This window comes from Phyllostomus hastatus, unplaced genomic scaffold, assembly GCF_019186645.2.
Source record: "Phyllostomus hastatus isolate PE091 unplaced genomic scaffold, TTU_PhHast_1.1 phas_scaffold_755, whole genome shotgun sequence".
NCBI classification, from domain to species: Eukaryota; Metazoa; Chordata; class Mammalia; order Chiroptera; family Phyllostomidae; genus Phyllostomus; species Phyllostomus hastatus.
The window spans coordinates 401,779-424,210 of NW_025334039.1; the positions used below are offsets into that span (position 1 = coordinate 401,779).

Sequence of the window (22,432 nt, forward strand, 5' to 3'; positions counted from 1 at the left end):
CGTTCCAGACCCAAGGTTGCAGGGAGCGGCTGCAGGTGCGGGGTTCTTAACTCAGTGCTGGTCACGAAACTGCCTCTCTTTGACGCTGCATGTCCTACCGCCCAGTCAAGTCTTTCCCGGTGTCCCTGTTCACATTTCACAGAGGGGACCTGATGGACGCAGTTAATAGACCTTGGCTGTGGGGCAGAGCCCTGACTTGGTGGCCCCAGGCCAGGTGCCAGCTCCAGTCCAAACAGCTGAGTCAGGCAGGAAGTTGCAGGAAGAACATGACCGCTATGCCTGCCCCTCGGCAGGGGCTGGGGCAGGACAGTCACTTTTAGAAAGCGCTATACACGTAGGGTAGTCATAACGGATATGTCCAGCACTGACCCGGGGCAGTCGGCATATGCTTGCTCATTCTTCCTGAGCCTCGTTGTCTGCAGCTGCAGAATGGGGTGATGCTCGCTACCTCACAGGGCCACTGTGGAGATTCGGGGCACCCCCGCCCACGGGTGCACTTTGCAAACGGTGAAAGCCTGTGTCCATGGACGCAAGGGCTTGTGCACGCCCTGATCCTAGCACTAGACAAACTGTACCGTGATTTCATGCCTCTTCCTTGTCTCCCCAAGGACACTGGGTGTTTCTTGAACACAGAGGTGTGCTTTATTTGATTTTGTTGTCCTCCGCACATGGAACCGTTTCTGACACACGGTTGGTACTCTGTAACCACTGAGTGGGTGGGCAGATGGAAGGCAGATAAATGAACTGATGGGTCAGTGGACAGGTGAGGGATGAAGGATGGATGAGTGGATGGGTGAGTAGGTGGAAGGACGGATCACGGAAGGACAGATGATGGATGACGATGGATGGACTGAATACGCCCAGGAGCCAGTCGTCTTCACTGGCCTTCCTTGCAAGGCCACCCATCTTTTTATTCAACAAACACTTTTTCAATCCAAGAGTGGTACGAGATGCTGTGTGAGGTCCAAGAGATACACAGATGAATAAAACAGAGCCCTCGCCCACTTGAACATCAAAGTAAGGTGCTCCGGGGCTCTGTTCCCGGGTTCAAATTCTAGCTCCACTGACGAGCTGTGTGACCGTGGCAAGTTTTGCTAACTTCCCCTCAGTGAAACGGGGATGATGTCAATATCCATCATGATGAGTCACTGGAAGTAAAGTGCACAGAGTAGGGTCTGGTACCCAGCACAGTCTCCGAGTACTAACGGAGGAGCCCAAATGGAAATGAAGAAATCCGATGCAGGGGGGTGAGCGATACGAAAGGACCACAGACAGATAACATGGAGGTGCCTAGAGGGAGTACGTCAAGCAAAACTTTTCAGAGGGAAAAATTTGAGCAAGGCCAGGAAGCCAGTTTTCTGGGTGGAGTGAGAAAAAGCCAGACTCCAAGAGGTCATGGATTTGCTTGGGTTTGCCGGTCATGAGTGTAATAAAACCCTCCAGGCCACTTCCTGCCACTTCTGGCTGGGCGAGGGGCACTCTGGCAAAGTGGGAAGAGTGTGGACAGGGAGGCCGGTATGGGCCAGGATTGCCCCAGGGCTGGCCTGGGCCCCTGCTGCCTGAGCTTAGAGACAGGATGGCTCCTCTCCGGGTCGCTGACGGCAGAGAGAGTTGGGTTTCAGGCTGCTGGCGTCGGCCTTGGTGGTGCCCTTTCTGCTGGCTGCCGAGAGTCCAGACAGCGGCCCAGCCTCCTCCCTGCTCTGTCCGCACGCACAACCACCCCCGCCCCCAAGTGGCCTGAGTTGTCCTACCGCCCTACAATGGCACCTGCCCCAAAATAGCTTCCATGTAAGGGCTAGAGAAAGAAAAAGATTAGACCCCTCTGAGAAGGCGGGGGTGGGAGGGGGGGCAGTAAGCAAGCTGTCAAGTGATCTGTGTCCAGATCGGGGAAGGTATAAAAGCCCTTCGGGGCCAGGCGGCCTCAGACCCCAGCTGTCAGGGCCGGGACACTCAGTCAGCCCGCACCTGCTCTTTCTGTCTTCTTCAGACGACGCCATGGGGCTCAGCGATGGGGAGTGGCAGGCCGTGCTGAATATCTGGGGGAAGGTGGAGACTGACATCCCAGGCCACGGGCAAGAGGTCCTCATCAGGTAAAAGGAAGCGATTCCATTGCCCTGTCACCTGCCTCCCAAAGACCAAGGATGTATGACAGCAAAACGGAACGGTGGTCCTGGGGTTGACCAGTTGGCTCTCTTACCGGGCTCGTGAAAACACCCATTTGGTTCTCCCTTGTTCTTACTAATTGCCAGGGATTAGAATCAGAAAAGGAGAGGGGGTGCATCTCACACCCGTGAGATGCTCGATGGGCAAACCTGAATGCCTAGAGCCCCCCCAAGGGGAACTGTAGATGGTCAGAGTTAACGACGGCCCTGAGAGATCTCATCCAGCTGCCTCACTTATTGGATGAGGACAGCAAGGACCTGAGAGGGGACAGATGTCCCCAGAGTCACAAGTCCATTAAAGTGTATAAAGTATCACAGCCAAGGTCCGGCCTTCCAGATGAGACTGTAGCTCTAGACCCGGCTTTGCACTGAGCAGCTGTGTGAGCCAAGGGAAGGTCCTCAACCTCTCTGAGCCTTGATCTCTCCCCCTGCGCAGGCGGGGAGATGCTGACATCTGCTAATGACAGAGTAGAAGGGAGAGTGAAATGAGATGGTGCAGGTCAGGGGCCCGGCACAGCTCCCGGCACGTAGAGCTCTGAAGAAGTTAGGAACTGTTGTGGACAAGGCCCAGCCCGGGGACCTTTAAAGTGTTATAATTAGAAGACAGGTGACATGGAGCATGTCTGATTCTGGGAGCTCAGGGCGCTGTGGTCTCCAAACCTGTCTTGTCTTCTACAGCGAGGGGTTCCAGAATAAACCACAGGGGGGAGGGAGCCCAAGTTTTGTAATAGAGGGTGGCTGGTGGCCTGTGCACAGAATCTCATCTTCCCATGGCCCTCTGCCCCAAACGGTGATCCACTCCCCATGTCATCTGGCCCCTTGTCCCCTGCTCCGGGATGGCCCAGGTCAAACACCCAGTGTGGTGTAAATCAACATTCCTGCACCAGGAGGAAGGGGCCGCGGGGTTGCCATGAGCGAACGGATTGTCCTCTGTGCTTTAATTTACAGGTGAACGTCTCCTTTCTGAGCCAGGGCAGGGTCCCCTCTCCACTCAGGGGCCCTTGCAGTCTGGCCCCAGGCTTCCCCATCTCCAGCTCCCACGCCGGGGAGAACGGTGGGCCCTGGAAGCTCCGCTACCGGGAGCTGGCGCCCTTGGCGGCTCGCACCAGGAGCGCCAGAGGAAGGACAGGAGAGGGAGTTCTCTGCTGACGCAACTCAGGGTTATTTCTCACATCCTTCTCCTCCTGTCTCTGTTGTCTGGCTGCTGGGGCTGCAGCAGGTCCCGTCTGCAGGTTCCCCCTGGACAAAAGGCTCCCCCTGCCAAGTTGACATCAACCCTTCAGCCACCAGTTTGCCATGTGACCTTGGACAAGTCACCAGTCCTTTCTGGGTCCTATTTCCCTTTTGGTAGAGCAAAGGGGATTTGGCTGTGGTCCCTGAGATCCTTCCTGCCCACCTGCCCTGGCCTTCTCCACGTCCGTGGTCCCCCTGCTCCTGGAGGGGAGGCAGGGTAGTCAGGTGGGAGGCCAGGCTGCAGGGCAGGAGTCCTCCCAAGGTGACCCGGGGCCGCCAGCCCCAAGGCAGCAACTGGATGCCTTGAAGGAAGCTTGAGGGAGTGCGTTCTCCCTTCCCAGGGTGGATCAGAGAGTCCTGCCACGGGCCAGATGCCAGGGACAAGATGTCACGTCTAAGGCTGGTGGCCCCTTAAAGCTCCAGAGGGCCTGATGCCCTATCACATCTTGGGCTGCAGGACATGCAGAGACCATGACAGCTGGCCCTGCCTCCCAGTGTTTGGGGTGGGGGAGGGGGAGGGGAGAGGAGGCTTACCCCTAGGCCTGCCAACGTCCCCGTGTGACCTGGCCTCTTGGTTCTGCTCCAGACAATGAACCTGGAAGGGTCACTTCTCCTGTGCCTCTGATCATAAAAGAGGGCGCCGCAGTCCAGCCGAGTCTGTTAATAAAAGGCTGAAGGCTGGTCGTAAAGTTCTAGAATGCAGAAGCTGGAAGGGCGTTGGAAGACTCTGGTTCCGGGAGTGGGGGTTCGGGATGAAGGGGGCTGCTGAGGGAGCTCCGGGCCCTGCCTTCCCGTCTCTGGCCCACATTTCCCCTGCTTTGTTCCTCTTTGCGCTGGAGCAGAGGATTTTGAAGTCATGAAAGATTTGAGAGCCACGGCCGGTGGCCCCAGTTCTCCTCGCAGGGAGCAAACATGGCCCGGGAGCCCGAGACAGCCAATGGCAGCCACGGGCGGAACCGCCAATTCCTGACCCTGACAATCATACTGCTGCTGTGCCAGAGGCAGTGATGGGGACGATGCAGGTGGGGGTGATGGTGATGATGAGGAGGAGGATGGTGACGAGGGTGGAGGAGATGGTGGGGGCAAAAATGAGGAGGAGGAAGGACAGCAAATATTCAACCGGTACGCACTGGTTGCTGGGCACTGTGTTAAGTATTTCACACATACTAACCCACTTAAGCCTCACAACAACTTTCTGAGGTATACATTGTTTTTAACAGAGAGGTTAAGTAACTTGTCTGAAGTCACACAGCCGGAACTGCAGTCCAGGCAGCGTGGCTCCAGCACGTCTGGCCCCTGCCCCGCTCCGCTGTCCTGGCCCCCCGCCTGGGCGCATTAGTGAGGAGTTCCCATCCCTGCTGTGGCCCTTTGGCTCTGGAGCAGAGCGGGAGTTCTGCAGCCCCGAGAGAGACCTCCATCTTCTGGCGGGGGCGGGGGGCATCCGACCTGGGTCAGTTCAGCAGGCAGCTGGGAGCGGCCCTCCCTTCTCTCTGACTTGCCTGCGGGCCTGTGATGGACAAGGCAGGCCACGGACAGATGTGAAGATGAAAACACCAGGCCAGGGGACGTTTCTGAAACACTGGAGAAGGTGGCCCCACCCATTTCCTCAGGGCGAGGGGCTATGTCAGCTCACTTTGGGGGTGCTGCTGTCAGGCAAGTCTGGGCACAGCCTGCTGTGGCTGCTCTGGGTGGAGCTGCAGCTGCGGGACTTGAGGCCGAGGGAGGGAGGTGGCTGCGAGGTGCCTGAACATTCTGGGGGGCCCCGGTCAGATGCATGCTCCTGAACTGTTCCAAGTAAACCTGGGCTCCCTCTGTGGCTGACAGGGGCTTAGAGTAGAGGGTGAGGCGGGCGTCAGGCCTTAGAGTTTGCTGGCTGAGAAATCAGCGAGACCAACCATGGCTGACAGGTGGGTCGACCAAGACTCAGAGAGGTTGAGCGGCTTCTTTCAAGTCCCACAGTGCATTGGGGCCAGAACTCAGCCTCTGGAACTCTCAGTCCCATGTTCCTTCTCCGGGACTTTGGGGGGGCTCCCGGAGTGTCTGAGATCTCTGGCCCCTTTGGGCCCCAGGTCCTCAGCCCCGCGTTCTGCCCCCAACAGTCTCCTTCCACTGCCCTGGCGTCGGGCTTCCACCCATGGGTGCCCGGCCTTGCTTCTGTCAGGCGGGAGTTCCAGGATCACTGTCGCCAGATAATAATAGCCAGGAGCTATGTAGGGACCCTTGGGTGAAAGGTGCCAGAGATGAGCTGTCAGTGACACACAAGGCTTGGCCTGGGCCCCGGGGTGAGGTGGTGACATTGGCCACAGCTGTGGACAGCCCCGAGCTTTCTGGGAAAGACAACAGGGTGGGGGTTGGGGGTTGCCGCGGGCAGAATAGCTCCTGGGGGTGGGGAGGCGTACTCTCTGTCCGTGCTGTGTGGTGCATGCTGTGCGTGCACGTCCGCATGTGCGTGCACGTGGGTACAGGTGTGTGCTGGAAGATACCGGTGCACACTGGAGTGTCTCCACAGTCAGGTTCAAGGGTGTCGCAGAACCAGAAAGCTACAAAAGAGGAACCTATCAAGGAACTGAAGCCATCAGACAGGAGGGGAGAAAGCCTGGACAGACAGGGCTGCTCCTGCAAACATCCAGAGTGCATCCCAGGGAGAGAGAGAGTAATGGACACATCTGCTGTTGGGTTTGGATCTGGCTCTGCCACCGACTGGCCATGCAACCCTGGGCTAGTCACCCACCGCTGTGGCCTTCCGTTGGCCCATGAGTGAAACGGAGGAAATTCACCCCCACCCAGAGCCAGCGATGACCCCTGTAACCGACACCCACAGGGGAGACTGAGGCCCCGGGCTGGAGGTGCGGGCCCGGGATCACGGCAGAACCCTCTGTGGCCAGCTCGCAGGGCCCCAGCAGGAGCGAGGGCCTGGCCTTTGGCTGGCAGCTCCTGCCGCCATCTGCACTGTGAGGGGCATGGGAGGTGCAGGGAGTCCGGCTTGGACTCAAAATAACGTGGAGCTTTCTGAGCCTGAGAGCTGCTCTGGCGTGGAACGGCTCTCACAGCGGGTAGGGAGCCTCCCGTAGCTAGGAGTATCCAAGCAGCCCCAGTGATCCCTGGCAGGACACGCAGAGAAGGTCCCCGGCACAGACTGCATTTTCACACACTCAGACCCGATTCCCGTCTGGCTCCTCCGCACACCAGCCCTGTCATACTGAACTAGCACCTCACGCCTCGGAGCGGCTGCTCCCTCGCTGTGACACGGGGACAAGACGGCCCCGGCCCCGAGGGAAACACAGAGCCTAGCACGGGGCCGGGCATGGGGCCAGTGCTCAACAAGCCCAGGGTCCTTCGGCCCCCACCTCTGCTCCTCCCTTGGTGCTGCTCAGACATCTACTCTCCAACCGACTTAGAGAAAACCTGGGTGAGGCCAGGGGGCGACACTGTGACGCCTTCCCTTCCTGCCTCTCACCAAACAGTGAGGAAGACAGCAATGATAAAAAATAGCAATAGACCTGAAACCTACACCATCTTACCAACCAAGGTCACCCCAATAAATTTAATTAAAAAAATAGTAATTAAAAAATAGCAAGCATTTATGCAACACTTATTATGTGGCACTCAGTGTGTATGACCTCACTCCACACAGCACTTCCATAGGCAGGGACCAGGGACCCATCCCCCGCACGAGACAGCAGAGGCTCAGACAGGCGAAGAGAACGGCCCAAGGTCACACAGCTCGGGGGAGTGAGGGAGTCCGGATTCGAACTCAAGTCTGGCCAGCTCCAGACCCCACCTCGCGCTCCCGTGCCTGACCACAGCCCTCCTTGTGCCCACAGTCTCTTTAAGGATCACCCCGAGACCCTGGAGAAGTTTGACAAGTTCAAGAACCTGAAGTCGGTGGACGAGATGAAGGCCTCCGAGGACCTGAAGAAGCATGGCGCCACCGTGCTCACTGCCCTGGGTGGCATCCTCAAGAAGAAGGGGCAGCACGAGGCCGAGCTGAAGCCCCTGGCCCAATCGCACGCCACCAAGCACAAGATCCCTGTCAAGTACCTGGAGGTGGGAGCAGGGCCAGGGGCCGGCAGGAGGGAGGCAGGGGAGGCCTCAAAGGGAGGGGGTTGGGGTTCAAGTCCCAGCTCAGCCACTAACTTCCTGGGTGACCTATGTCACCGCTCTTTGTGCTCCGGTCTCCTCATCTGTGAAGGGGGCTTTGTCCCCTCCTGGGGTCACTGAGATGACACATGGATTTCTCTCCCAAGTCAGTATGTCATTACCAAGGAGGGAGGGGAGAGTGGGTACTGGGTGTACAACCTGCATTCTCCCCACAGGTAGGTACTATTATCATACCCACTGGACAGATGAGGAAACTGAGGCACACAGAGGTGGAGTAGCTTGTGCAGGGTCACAGAGGTAGCAAATGGCAGAGCTGGGATTCACATGAGGTCTATATTCCTGCAGAACCCCAGCCCCTGTGTCACTGGGGGTCTGAGACAGACGGGACTCATGTGGCCGGAGCGCAGCTGCTGGGGCTCAGGTGTGGGGGTGGGAGGCAGTGGCAGGCAGGCTGGGGCGGCGAAGAGGATAAGGGTAATGGTGGTAGAATGTGTCCAGCTCGCTGCATGGAATTCTCCCAATTACCCCAAAGAGGGTAGGACTTGCATTCAGTGTCTTCTTTTCCTTTGACACGAAAGAAGATCAGAGGTAGGGAGTCCAGGCCTGGAATGGGAGCCCTAGAGATACGGATTCCCTCTGTTCTGCTTTCCAAAGTTGACTCATAGTCCAAGATGGTTGCTAGAGCTCCAGCCATCTAGCCCATACTCCAAAGAGGGAGCAGGAGGAAGAGAGGAAGGCTCTCTTTTAAGGAGTTTAAGGAGCCAAATCTCATCCCACAATTTTGTATACACCTCATTGTTCGGTGTTTATAAGACCACATCTATCTGCATGGGAAGCTGGGAAATGCAGTCTATTGCCATTCCAAATACATTAACCTTCTGTTACCAGGGAAGAAGGACAAAATGGCCGTTAGGCAGGCAATCAGCAATCTCTGCCCCAGGCAGGTACCTTTTGTATCCCCATGTTACAGATTTGGAAACTGAGGGCTCAGCTAAATTAAGCAGCTTGCCTGAGGCCACGCAACTCATAAGCCAGGAGGTCCAGTTTGGCCTGTGGTGCTCTGGAGCCCAAGCTCCTAATCCCCGTGACACAATGTCCCCCATCAAGAGCACCACCACCCTCTTCAGCCTCTCCTCCCTGAGCCCCTGCCGGCCCCCGCCACCCAGTCACACACAGTCCTGCCTGCCCAACCCGCTCAGCATCACGGACGTGAGGGGCAGTCCTGCCAGCTGAGATCTGCGCTGGCTGCAGCCCCTGCCCTCCCCATCATCTCTGGGCAAATCCCTGTGCACCGCCCAAGGCTCCTCCCAGAAGCCACCTCCTCCACAGGAGGCAGGCAGCTGCTCCCAGCCCGCTGGCCCTGCCCCCAGCAGAGGCACTCGGTCCTCATCCTACCGCATCGTTTCTGCCCCGCTGTGCCGTGATTTATTTCTTCACCCCGCTGCCTTCTGGCTCAGACCGGGCTCCTCAAGGGCAGCGCCAGGCTCTCTCCCACTGCTGAACCCCGGGGCGTGGGGTGGGCTCACAGTGTGACTGGGGTGACCGCCCCCCTCTCTGGGAAAGGGAAACCGAGGCTGAGAGAGACAGCCACGTAGGCAGGGCAGCGCCACCAGCGAGTGGACAAGGGATCGACCGAGGGAAACACATCATGTACTGCATTCAGGACAGAGCCGCCCCCCCCACCCCCGCCGAACACGCCCCCTCACTGAGGTGCTCCTCCCTGCTCTTCACACAAAATAGCTCCTTCCCACCTGGGAGTGAGGGGGCCACCGAGGGTGCCGGGGCTAAGGGCGACTGTCTTTTCTCATTTGTCCAGCTCCCCCATCCCACGATTTTCTAGACACCAGTGGCTCTGCCACAGACAGGAAAGGCTGGCTTGGGGTGCTTGATGGGGTCATCGAAGCCCCCATTTTACAGGTGAAGTCACGCCCGGGGGTGGGCCAGGGCAGAGCCTAGCCTGGGACTTGGGTCCCCCAAGTTCTCCAAGGCAGGGTTTGCTCCACGGCATCTGTACCCCCACTTCATTTTGTCGCAGCTGTGACATTAAAGGTGAACTTGATATATGAACCCAAATCAAGGGCCGGAGGTAGGTGTTTGTGGCTTTTGAGCAGAGTGGTCTTTACTGAGAGTTCTGCCCCTTGGGGTCTCCTTCAGCCCACAGTCCTTCTCCCCCTGCTTCAGTCACTTGCACCCCCGGGGCCCTGAGAAAACGGGAAAACCCGACCGCATTGCGGCCGGTCTCTGACCTGGCTCCGTGGTGGGCTGCCCACAACCCCCGGGTGCAAGCTCCGGCTCTGCCGCCCCCTTGCCACGTGACCTCCGCTGGGCCTCTCTCCTCTGTCAACGACCCCACTGGGCCCACTGGCCAGCGCCGCGGCTGGCATTGAATCTTGATTAACCGCTGAAAAAGCGCAGGAGCATTTTCCGTCCAGAGACCCACCAACCTAAAGCAGCCCCGCGCTGTAGGTTTCCCACCTGCACTTCCGGGTGCGGACGTGCGCACGTAAAGACGAGGCAGTGGTCAGGGCGACGTGCCACGTTACCTTCCCGGGGTGAGCGCCGCCCCGTCCCTCTCCCCCTCCTCTCGCTGCTTCCCTCCCACCCATGTTTTTGAGCTCCAAGGCTGTGCTTGCAGCAGAAAACGTGATGCCCTGCACCCCGCACCGTCATAGACTATTTAGAGCGATGGCCTCACTAAGCCATCAATGCAAAAATCACATACATGCAAGGGGAAGAAATACACGTTTCTGTCTAGGCTTCCTGACTGCACATGCTGGGTAAAATCATGGGTGCGAGCATTGCTCTTCCTCCCTGCACCCCTGGCGGTGGCACCCCAGCTCCCGCCTGGCTGGGGTGCAGGGGCCCTTGTCCTGAGCGCCAGGGGAGGAGGGTAGTGGGTGAGCTGGCCCACCTGGCTGCGGGACCTTGGGCACGCAGCTTAACCTTTCCTCATCTGTAGCGAGTTGGGCCTCAGTTTCCCCACCTGTCCCTGTCTCTCGGGTCACGGGGATTAGAGGAGTTAAACTATGAAGACCACCCAGCAGTGCCTAGAGTACAGTGGGTGCTCGATAAACAGCCCTGGAAGAAAGAGGAGGTGGCACTCGGTGACTGATTCCGGCCTGCCCATCAGCAGGTGCCGGCCCAGTGACCTGCCCCTTCTCGCCCCTCCCTGCAGTTCATCTCCGAAGCCATCATCCAGGTTCTGCAGAGCAAGCACTCCGGGGACTTCGGCGCCGATGCCCAGGGAGCCATGAAGAAGGCCTTGGAACTTTTCCGGAACGACATCGCTGCCAAGTACAAGGAGCTGGGGTTCCAGGGCTAAGCCCCCCAAAGCTCCCACCCCCACCCACCTGGGCCCAGGTGCAGAGGAGGGCGGGGCCTGAAGCTCACATAGCTGTGTAGAGTTTGCTTCTGAGTGCTTTGTGTGTGAGAGGTGGCGGAAGAAGGGAGGGGCTGGGGAGCAGGATGGTCAAGGTGGCTTCACAGGCCTGGGGCAGGGCTCCCTGTGGAGGGTCATCACCTTGGGAACAGGGAGGAGCGTGGCCCTCCGCTCACTGTGGCCTGCAGAATGTGGGTCATACTTAAATCTCCTCTCACCTAAGTCCCCACCCAATTCCTCCCAACCTCCAAATGGACCCACACCTGCACCCTCACCTCTAACCCCACATCCAAGCTGTAAGCTAAGTCCCAGCCACCATAATTCTCCGGCCCACCTCCCTGCCCCTTGAGGATGGCAGAACGTGTGTTTGCGATGAGAAGGAGGTCTGAGGCACGGGGAGCCACCATACCCAGCCCAAAGGAGACGCGGGGTGTCTGGAGCAGAAGTGTGCCTTCTCAGCTGATGGAGTGACTCACTTGGTTTTAATAAAAGACTCTGTAACCTCACAGCCTCTGCCCAGAGCTTTTCATCCCTGAGAGCAAGTGAAGGGGACGTCAAGGGAGGCATGGCGGGAAGGCAGGCAATGGAATCCAGGACACTGCCGAGGGCCTTGTGGGGAGGAGGGGGGAGAAGAGGAAGCAGGGAGGAGGTGTGGAGGGCAGGAGGGGAGCCAGGTCAGGGAATTGCCTTCCTTAGGCCACTGCTCTGTGGCAGGGACAATGCTGGGCACTGGGAATGGGGGACAGAGCCTCGTCTGGTGAGGAAAGTGGGCAGGTCAACAGACCTTTGTCACATGGAGTGATCGGCGCCAGGAGCGGGGACAGAACCAGGGGAAGACGGTCAGGTGGTCGCAACCACCTAAGTAACATGCCAAGGACACCAGCTAGAAGTGGCGAGAGTTTGGGTTCAAATGATGGCCTGGAAGGCAGGAGTGGTGCGGAGTGGGGGGGGACTGCAGCTGGGGAGACAGCTAGGCGACCAGCCAGGGACAAGTGCTGACCTTCTGGCCATGGAGAAAGGACAGACACAGGGGAGTAACTTGCAAACACAAGCCAAGAGACAAACCCATATCTACAAAGGCCAAGCGCTCGGGCAGGGTGTCTAAGCATTACTTCAAGGACCCAGAATAAAACATTGGCGTGATTGGCATGTGACCGAGGCAGCCAGAGAGCAGGCCGGAGAGGGGAGCGTGCACAGGGGCCGTGGAAAAGGGCCTGGTGGTCCGAGTGCATCTGGGCGTCCAAGCCTCAAGGGCCTTGAACAGCACCCGGGACGCAGGGCACCAGCTCTGGGAAGCCCCAAGTCCTTGATCCCAGGTGTTTCCAGGGGCTCCCGGGGCAAGCACCCAGGTGCCTCCTGGCCTCCAATGTCCACCCCAGGGCCCAGCCCCCTGGAGTGAGCCCCACCCCACTGCCCCGAACCTCAGACCACACCAAGCTCTATGGTTGCTGAACAGTTCGCTAGCTGAAGGCAGACATGTCTCCAGTCCCAGCAGGTGCATCTTCCAGCTGTGCCACAGCACCAGACGACATTCATGGGTGCACCTCTGCACCGGCCTGCGTCTGCACCGGGCTTTGGGAATTCCAGGGTATCTGAGAAGGTGGGAGAGAAGGGGAGGGGAGGGCAGGAAGGGGCGCTGTGTGATCTTGGAGCCCAGAGAAATAGTCTCTGCATTTGTGGGGATTCCACGGAACCCCAGGCACCGGGCACTTCTGCGCAGGGTGAGTGGGCAGGGTTCCACGTCGAGGAAGAGGAAGCCGGCCCTTCCCTGACAGGCCAACCCTCTGGTCAGGGGTCAGGGAGACCCCTGCGCCCGTCGAGTGAGGCCGCACGAGATCAGGCCTCGGAGAAGTGCTGGCTGCTTGGCGTTCGCTCACACTCACTCAGCAAAGATTTGTTGATCGGAGCAAGTTAAAGAAAAACTCTCAGTTTATGCCTTCAACGTGCATGAAATGCCACTGTTTAAAAACACATATAAGTCGACTGAATCTGTGTTTGGAAGCCCCGTTGCGGTTGGGCGGCGGATGTTTTGTCTCAGCCCCTGTGACGTGTCTCCCCAGTTCCACGTTTCCTTGGGGTTCTGGCTCATTCCAAGGGGCTTCTGCGTGCCCAGCTGTTGGCGAGGGCGGACCGGCCAGGGGCAGTCTGGTCATCGCTGTCATCTGTCCCCAGTGGCGTGTGTCCTCGGGGATGCTGCACCCTGCCCCTTCCTCATCACGAGTTAGAGAAACTCTGAGGCCGCCCAAGGCGCCTTCTGCCCGAGGCCACTTCCTCTTGGGGACTCCCCCGCCCCATGGGGATGCTTCTTCTGTTCAGACCCACGGGCCTGTCTGAGCTTTCATGCCCCCTCCAGGGCTTGGCAGGGCCGCCCCGGGGTTGCACGAGTCGTGCGCGTCCCGCGGGGCCTGGCTGAGTGAGCTCCTGAGGGTTGGGTGCAGCCTGGGTCCAGTTGCCAAGCTGCATGCCCAGAAGGGGAGCCTTCCCCCAGCGCACAGAGGGCGCTCTCTGAGCTCCCAGTGGCCCGGAGCAGGGAATAAACCTCCTTCCCTGGGAGCCCCCACCCACTGATCCATTTCCTTTTCAACTCTCTTCTTCTCACGGTTCAGAAAATCATTTTCCAGCCAGGCAAGCAGGAACGCCTCCTGACTTTCTCCGAGTCTTTTTTTTTGTGGGTGTGTTTCTCTCGGGTCCTCTCAGGGCCTGAGCTTCTGCATCTGCAGAGCCAAGCAAGGGGCCCATGTTTCTCGCTCGCAGTGGCAGCGTCCTCTGCAGGGGCTTGGGCCCAGAAATACCTTTCTCAAGGGAAAGGCCGCTTTCCTACCGCACTTCGACCAACCTTCACTCGCTGTCTGAAAAACAGAGAGCCCAGGAGGAGAGAAAACCCCAGGGGGAAAATACAGGCTAAGATGCTCAAAATGTGATCCTGCCATGGCTTTTCTTCTGCACTGATTTTCCAAACATTTATTGAGCAAATGCCATGTGCCAGGCCCCAGACTGAGACTCACTGGGGTCCCAGCCCCATGCGGGAATGGGGAGGAGGAGGCCTCAGGGCCCAAGGACAGCGGGGGATTTCTATGAGCAGAGACAGGGGAAGAGTGTCGGGCGCAACCCCACACTGGGAGAGCATCTCAGCGTTACCTCGCCGTTGGTGGTGCGTGACCGCATTTGCCAGACCAACCTTTACCGATGCCTGCACCGTGCCAGGCCCTGGGCTCGGCTCTGGGGCGCCGTGGTGAAGCAGACAGGCCTGGCCCTGCCTTCTCGGGGAGCTCACAGAGCAGAGGGCTCCGGAATGTGGGGGTGGGGATGGTGGGCCCTGAGGAGTCAGGGAGATGGGGCCCCATCACCGCGGTGGACCATGGACTGAAGTTACACAGAAAGCAGTGCATTAGTCTGGGCTCTTCCAGCTTTATATAGGATTTATCTATATATATATAAGGATTTATATATAGGTCCTATAGGATTTATATACACACACACAAATATTGCACTTGAAGAGATATTATATAGAATATATAAGAATATATATCATATAATTTTATATGATATATATTTATATATACTCTTACATGTATATATGTATGTATTATTATATATTATATATTATATATTATATGTGTGTATGTATATGTGTATATGCATATATTGTATATTATATATAATATTGCACTTGAAGAGATATATAGAATAGGTGAGGATATATCATATAATTTTTATATAAACTATATGAGAACATATACATATATAAAATATAATAAGGATATATTATATATAATTTTTACATAAATATACAGAAAACCCCTCTTCAAAAGTCTCCTTTCCCCCATTCCTCTGCTTCGTCCTCTGCGTTGCCTGCAGGGTGAGCTCCGGTCTGGCTCCCGCGGTCCTTCGTGACCCCCACCCGTTTTCCACCGCTCCGCTGTGTTGTGTGCTGGGTCAGGGTACCCCTTCTTTCCTGCTGGCTCAGTCACCCATTTTTGAAGTTTGTTAAAGATTTTTATCCAGAATTGCGGTGGTATTAGGAGTGGAGTGCATTTCACAATATCCTGCCTGCTGTGCTTTCAGAAATGGAAATCTTTATCACAGTTTATAATTATGGATTTTGTGGGGTTTGTGGGGTTTTTTTACCCATCTGGGATCTGTTTTTTTTTCCCTGTCGGGCAGAGCAGGCAGGTCCCGCTCTGTGCTGTGAATCGTTGAGAATACTGAGCCCCCAGCCCGATGCCCGGTCAGTGTCAGCAGCAGTGGGCGTGGCTCTGAGTGTCTGGTTCCGCCCTGAACCTGAGTTCCGTGTGTGTGTGTGTGTGTGTGTGTCCCCGAAGATGCTGGGCGTGTGTGCATCTCCGTGTGAGAAGGAGTGTGCGAACGTCACTCCAGGCTCTCCATCCACTCAGTCGGAAACCCACAGGAGTCCCGCCCCCAGGAAGGCCAGCCTGACCCATCCAGGACCCTGAGCGCCCGGCCGAATGGCCCTGCTCGGTTCCCATGGCGTAGCCATGCCACGAGATCCAGAGGGCTGGAAAAGCCTGGGCGTGCACAGGCTGTCCTAGGGAGGAGCTGAGCATGTGGGACCAGTCACTTGCGCTCTGGGCTGGACAGGCCTTCGGCTAAGCGGAGACCAAAACACAACGGCACAGGCTGCAGGAAGTGCATCACAGACACGCGCGCTTGTTTGGCGTCTGGTCGATGGTTTGGATTCTGTCTCAGTTTCTGTTTTGCGGCGTGCACGCGCTCTCGCCCTCGCTCCGTTCTTCCAGTGATCCCAGGTAAGGGAGAGGCCACTTTCCTACCGCACCCCCACGCAACCTTCACTCACCCACCCAGGTCAGTTCTGCGGCTGATGTCCAGCCCCAGGTAGCCCACGACTGTAAAAATCTTCTCTGCCCCGGCGTTTCGAAGCAAAATATTGAACCTGTGTTAACGCATTTGGAGGGGCAGGGTCTTCGAGGAAATTATTTCTACTCAGCAAAGGACGCTGCTTCCTCGGAGAAAACGACCGGCTGGATGGAGGTGAGAGTGCCTCCCACCCCGGCAGTGGCCTTCCCCCGCCCCCCACCCCCCTCCAACCCCACCTCACCCCACCCCCTCCCATCCCCCACCCTACCCCCCTCCACCCCCACCCCACCCTGCCGGGCCTATCGGTACAACCCTCTCATCAAAGGTCGCAATTCATCGGATTCCAACCTTCAGTAGGCAGACGGGGCCCCCTCGCCCACGCTTCCGAGGGGCTAGTGGACTAGGAAACTGGGTTATTTGGGGCCTCGATTTTATGTATAAATATTATTATCTTTGAACACTTTAAAAATACATTGAATTATGGGGGGAGGGAAGAAAGTATTGGAAACTCTGCCAAGACTTGTTCACCATTTTAGAAAATGACACCCACCGGCCCCAAGGCAGGGCCGCCGTGAAGGTGCGGTGGCTGCGGCAGTCACTCTGGGCGTCTTCTTCCAGGCACAGGGCAGGAGGGCGTTCTTGCACCCTTGGAAGTCAGGTGCAGCCGTGTGCCTTACTCAGGCCAATGAAATGTGAGTGATGGGTCCTCCAGTTCCGGCGGAAGTCTTAAAGGCCAGTGAACGAGACCGCGCAGGTCTAGAAGGCGCCTCTGGGGTACGGCGGGATCTCTTTAGGAAGAGCAGAGCCCCGCCCAGCACGCTGGAAGGGAAATGTGGCCGAGAAACGCGCTGTAGGGCAGTGAGATGCTTGGGGTGCTTGTTCCTGCCGCAGACCCAGCCTGTCCTGACTGCGTGGTCACTGACCCGACACACGTGGGCAGGTAAGCCTAGCTTATGTGGCGATTCTGTGAGCAGGTATCAAGCCTCCAACCACTTCCTACCTCCTCTGGTACCATCATGCCCAAGCATTTAAATATTGAAAAACATTTTACTTTATTATTAAAAAAAGACTTTGCCCTGGCCAGGTTGCTTGGTTGGTTGGAATGTCATCTCCTACACCAAAAGGTTGAGGGTTCGATTCCCCGTTAGGGCACGTACATAGGCTGTGGTTTTTATTCCCAATCAGGGAGTGTACAGGAGGCACCTGATCAATGTGACTCTCTCACATTGATATTTCTCTCTTTAAAATCAATAAACATAGCCCTGGCTGGCGTAGCTCAGTGGATTGAGCTCGGGCTGCAAACCAAAGCATCGCAGGTTCAATTCCCAGTCAGGGCACATGCCTGGGTTGCAGGCCACAGCTCCCAGCAACCACACATTGATGTTTCTCTCTCTCTCTCTCTCTTTCTCCTTCCCTTCCCGCTCTAAAAGTAAATAAATAAAATCTTAAAAAAAAACACTTCTTTAAAAAAATCAATAAACATAGCTTCAGGTGAGGATAAAAAAAACTCTATCTTTACCCATGTTATAGTTAGGGTATGATACTGAATTTTTTAAATTGTGGATGGGGGAAGGTTATAGCATCAATGAGCTTCATTTCAGGATAGTGGAGGGGTGCTGCCAAATATCTGATATAAAGAAGAGGGTAGCATCTGATGTTGCTGAAAATCGCCGATCTCAGGGCTTCCGCGCTGGTGCCAGCTCCTGCCCTGGTATTCCAACGGGATAGGGGGCTGGGGTGGTGTAGGGAAGGATGTTCCTGAAAGTCCCATGAGCAGTCCCATGAGATAATATTAAATTTCAGACAGTGCACGGGCTGGTTCTAAGCTAGATTCATATCACCGGGACTCTGCATCCACACCAGGAAAGGTCGCAACATTAACGAGCAACCTGCACCTGAGCACAGATTGATCTACCGCTAACCGGACGTGGGAGGCCTACCCCTAAAAGCTAGAGACCGTGTGGCTCAGTGGTAGAGCGATGTCACGCTTCCATAAGACAGTTCAACAACCAAAGTAGCTGAGGACAAGTTCTGCTCTTCGCCCTCTGGAAGGGCACTGGAAGAGGCCCCAATGCAGAGGCTGCGTCCACTGCCTCTCCTGTCCTACCTGCTTCCCTCGGGCCTCAGGGCTGCTGTCTCCTCTTAGAGCTCTCTGCCACCGCGACTTCTTCCCCTTTCTCCCCACCACCCAGGCCTTCATTACATACATCAAATGAGCTTCTTCTCTCCCAGCAGTTTAGACACGGCCTTCTGCCACCCGAGGGCCATCACAAGGCAAATGGATACAGAAGATGTGAAACAGAATGGAGTATGACTCAGTGGTAAAAATGGATGAAATCTAGCCCTGGCTGGCGTAGCTCAGTGGATTGAGCTCGGGCTGCAAACCAAAGCATCGCAGGTTCGATTCCCAGTCAGGGCACATGCCTGGGGTGCAGGCCATGACCCCCAGCAACCGCACATGGATGTTTTTCTCTCTCTCTCCCTCCCTTCCCTCTCTAAAAATAAATAAATAAAATCTTTAAAAAAATGGATGAAATCTTAACATTTGCAACAACGGGGAACAAATTACAGGTTGCAACAACCTAGAGAATATTACGCTAAGTGAAATAAGCTTGGCAGAGAAAGACAAATACCGTATGGTCTCACTTACATGTGGAATCTAAAAATGAAATAAACAAACAAAACAGAAACACATCACAGATAGAGAGAACAGACTGGTGACTGCCACACAGGAGGGAGCTGGAGGGATCAGTGAATAAGGTGAAGGGGTGAAGAAGTACGAAGCACCTAGCTGGCGTATCTCAGTGGATTGAGTGCGGGCTGCGAACCAAAGTATCGCAGGTTCGATTCCCAGCCAGGGTACATGCCTGGGTTGCAGGCCATAACCCCCAGCAACTGCACATTGATGTTTCTCTCTCTCTCTCTATCTTGCTCCCTTCCCTCTCTAAAAATAAATAAATAAAATCTTTAAAAAAAAAGTACGAAGTGGCAGAATACACTCAATGATATTGTAATAACGGAGTGTGGTGTCAGGTGGGTCCTAGATTCACCGAGGAGTCCCTTCATAATACATAAGTGCCCAGCCGCTATGCTGCACACCTGAGACTAATGTAATATTGATGTCAGCTGCAATTTAAAAATTTTTAAAAAATGTTCAATTACTTTCTTCTTTAGGAAGATGAGAAGAAAGGCAGAAAATAGATAAATAATCAAAAGATGGTCTTCGGCCAGGCCCAGGAGAGGGACAGAATGTCCCACAGTCATACTTTTTGTACCATCGCAGCGGGTGAGATTTCTAAAAATGGAACTGGTTGCCTGGGGAGAAGTGAGCTCCCCGTCACCAGACACAACCAAGAATGGATTGCATGACCATGGCCTGGGATGGTCCCACTTATTCAGCACCATGTATCACATGCCTCTGCTAGACGAGGAGAGACAAAAAGATGAATGACACCAAACTTCCAGCTTCAGGCCATTTGCGATCCAGAGGGAGACGGGGGCAGAGGAGTGGGTACAGGGCCCAGGGGCGGGCAGAGAGGGGTCAGGGGTCGCTGGGCCCGGGAGGCTGGGCAGGAGTGGCTCACCACCCATGTGTGAGCTCGATACCCTTTCAGGGCAGGCCAACGCTTCCTGGTCCAGGGACCTGCTCCTGGAGTCAGTCCTGCCCTCCATTCTGCCGGCACCCTGGGGCAGCGCCGATGACACTCGATGACACTCTCCAGGCAGGACCCGCTAATCTGCCAGTTGAAGACAAGTGACCAAATCCCCCGCTAAGTGACTACAGGCAGGGCTGGCGAGGATCCTGTGCTGTGGGCGGCGTTCCAGAGGCTACTGGGTTGGCCAGATCTGGGTGGCTCATATCTTCCCTCTCACCTTACGTGGGAGTGTCCATGAGAAGCCACTGAGGGAGTCTCGGAGCAGAGGTGAGCCACCCCAGGGGACCTGAGGTCACTGGCACTCGATGGAGTGCTTTGGATTCTTTTACATAGCTGCTTCTCTTTTTTAAAAAAAATTACCTAGTTATGTACCTAGTACATTTAATTCGCCAAATATCTGTGAAACACTCACTGGTCTGATTTCTGTTGCTGCGTAATAAATCACTCCAAATGTCATGGTTTAAAATGTAACAGTTCAATATTTCATGCTCGTCTCTCATGCTTCTCGGGGTTGACAGTGCTTAGGGACAGGGCTTCAGCTCAGGGTCGCTCACACGGCTGTCGGTCTGCCTCTCGATCACTCACCTTCCCCTCAAGATCACAAAATGGCTGCCACAGCCCCCAGCATCACATCTTCGCCCAACGTCCAAAAGCAGGAAAAGGCAAGTCTCTGCTTCATGTCCCCCTTTGAAAATAAGAAGTTCCCAGGAGTACCCAGCACTTGGCTCGATGATGGGACATGGGGACTCTCCATGAGGGTGAGCCGTCACCCTTGGACAGACTCATGCGTGAAGGTAAAACCAGGAGACGGTGTGGCATACCCTCAGCCATCATCAATGAGGGCTGTCGAGCCAGCCTTCCCAGGGTGCACTTGAGGGCAAGTTAATCCATTGCTCCACGCTGCAGTTTCCTCATCTGTGGAGTAAAAATAATACCCAAAAGGCCTTCGTGAGGAGTGAAGGAATTAGCATCCACCAAGCTCCTGGAATGGCTGCCAGCGTGTCTGGGTGCCCTCCCCCGTCGGTCATAACTCGTGAGTGTGGGGGGCAGCCTCGCGGGTGGGTGGCAGCAGGAGGTGGACCCCATCTCCTTGTGCCTGAGAGAGGGCCCCCGACCTTGTGGGAAGTGTCCGTGTGTGGCTGGGTCACCTCTGTCCTTGCCCACCGAGCACCGATGGCCAGAGAGGGGGCAAAGCCCAGGAGGCGGCGGCACGGCCACGGGGGAGACTTGGGCCCGGGCCGCAGGCACAGGAGGCAGGAGGTGGCAGAGGCCCGTGCACTCAGCAGCTCTGGGAGTCTGTCCCAGTGCCTCCTCACGCTGCCCCACACCACAGGGCCTGAACACCCACGTTCAGGGAGCCCTCGGGGGCCCTCAGCTCAGATTTGGTTTTGCAGACAAGCAAACTGAGTCCCAGAGAACCAAAACCTGGGTCGGGGCCCCAGGCCTGGCCCCTTTCGCCCGAGGGCGCTGTCCTGGGGCGGCCACCTCTGCCCCTGCCTTTCTCTCTCCTCTGTCCTGGGCTCTCTCTTCTCACTGTTTCTTTCTCTGTGCCTTTCTCCTCCTTCTCTTTAAACTCGTCTCTAGCGTTCTTTCTCGCTCTTTCCACTGTTGTCTTCTTCTCCCCCTGTTTTTGTTTCTGTCTGTGTCTCTGTCTCTGTCACTCGGGAGCTGTCTCTATCCCTCCCTCTCTTCCCAATCCCATCACCCTGCGGTGACTTTGCACACAGCCCGAAATAAAAATGTTGACCGGCGCAGAGTGCGGGTGAGAGCGGGTGGTAACCTCGGGGCCCGGGCCGCAGACACAGGAGGCAGAGAGGTGGCGGAGTGGCGGGGGGGGGCTCAGAGTGGAGTCCAGCTGTGCCCCCAGGTCGGACTTCACAGGCCCAGGGTGGCTGGGCGGGGACCCGGCCCGGCCTCAGGCCCAGGAGGGGAGGGGTCAGGCTGCACGACCTTTGGGCTCCTTGCACCTGCGGGGTTCTGATTCCAAGAAGAGTGGTGCGGCTGCCCACAGGCCTGGTAAAAATAGCCCGGGAGTCGGGCTGACCTCCGGACGCCTGGCGGCTGGGCCTCTCCAGAGATGGTCCAGCGTGTCCACCGTGCAGAGAGAGAACTTGCAGCCTGAGTGGGCGAGTGACCTGCCCAAGGTCACAGAGCAGGTGGGCAGCGGGACTGGCGCCAGAATCCTGGCCTCTGACCCCCTGCTGGCACCTCCACAGCACGAGAACCTCCTTAGGGCCACAGGCTGGGCCAGGTCCCAGCCGTAGAGAAACCTCATCCCAGGCCTCACCTCTCTGGGTCACAACAGCCCTATTTTCTTCGCTGTCCCCTGCACTTCCCCATGAGGTCCCTGAGGCTGGGGGCGGGGTGGGATCGGGCTCTGCCCACGTCACGCACTCGCCCAGCATAGTCACAACAAGAACAGCTCACACTCATGAAGCATTCAGCCCGTGCCAGGCACTGTGCATTTATCACTTAATCCCCACGGTAGCCGGATGAGGCGGGGCTATTGTTTTCATGCCCGTTTTACAGATGAGGAGACTGAGGCCCGAGGAGGCTGGTGCTGACTTGCCCGAAGTCACAGGGCACTGAGTTTAGGTTGCCAGGCTCTAAACGAGTCTGTGGGTGAGGGCGTGCGTCACGTACTGGTGCTCAAGTGTAGAGAGCAGCTGCCGCCAGCATTCGAGTTGGGCCACCAAGGGTCACAGAGGCCCCTGTCCCCACACTGGCAGGCCGGGCCCTCAACCTCACATCCAGGATCGCACTTCAATGGGACCGTGGTGACGGGAGCCACGACACAGAGTCATGCTTCCAGCCTGCCCCTCGCAGCAGAGTGACCTTGGGGAAGCGGCCTTGGGGGAGCCCCTTTCCCGCCCTGAGCCTTGGTTTCCCCGCCTGTCAAAGGGGAAGCTTTCCCCGGGTCAGGGGTTCGTGTAGTCAGGGGTTCCTTAGGGGCTGGTGGGATGGACTGGATTGGGGTCCAAAGCTGAGAACAGCCTGAAAAAGCACATTCTAAACATTCATTTCTTTTGATCAAGATAGGGAAATCATTTAAAAAAAATACAACA

General features: G+C 56.5%; 1 protein-coding gene across 1 annotated transcript; it reads left to right on the forward strand.

Annotated features, from left to right (window-relative positions):
• Positions 1-1,913: 1,913 nt before the first annotated feature.
• Positions 1,914-11,381, forward strand: MB (myoglobin). The gene is made up of 3 exons (XM_045826681.1): positions 1,914-2,090; positions 7,220-7,442; positions 10,672-11,381. Exons 1-3 carry the CDS (start codon positions 1,996-1,998, stop codon positions 10,816-10,818), a joined length of 465 nt encoding a protein of 154 aa, XP_045682637.1. The 5' UTR covers positions 1,914-1,995; the 3' UTR covers positions 10,819-11,381.
• Positions 11,382-22,432: the final 11,051 nt, after the last annotated feature.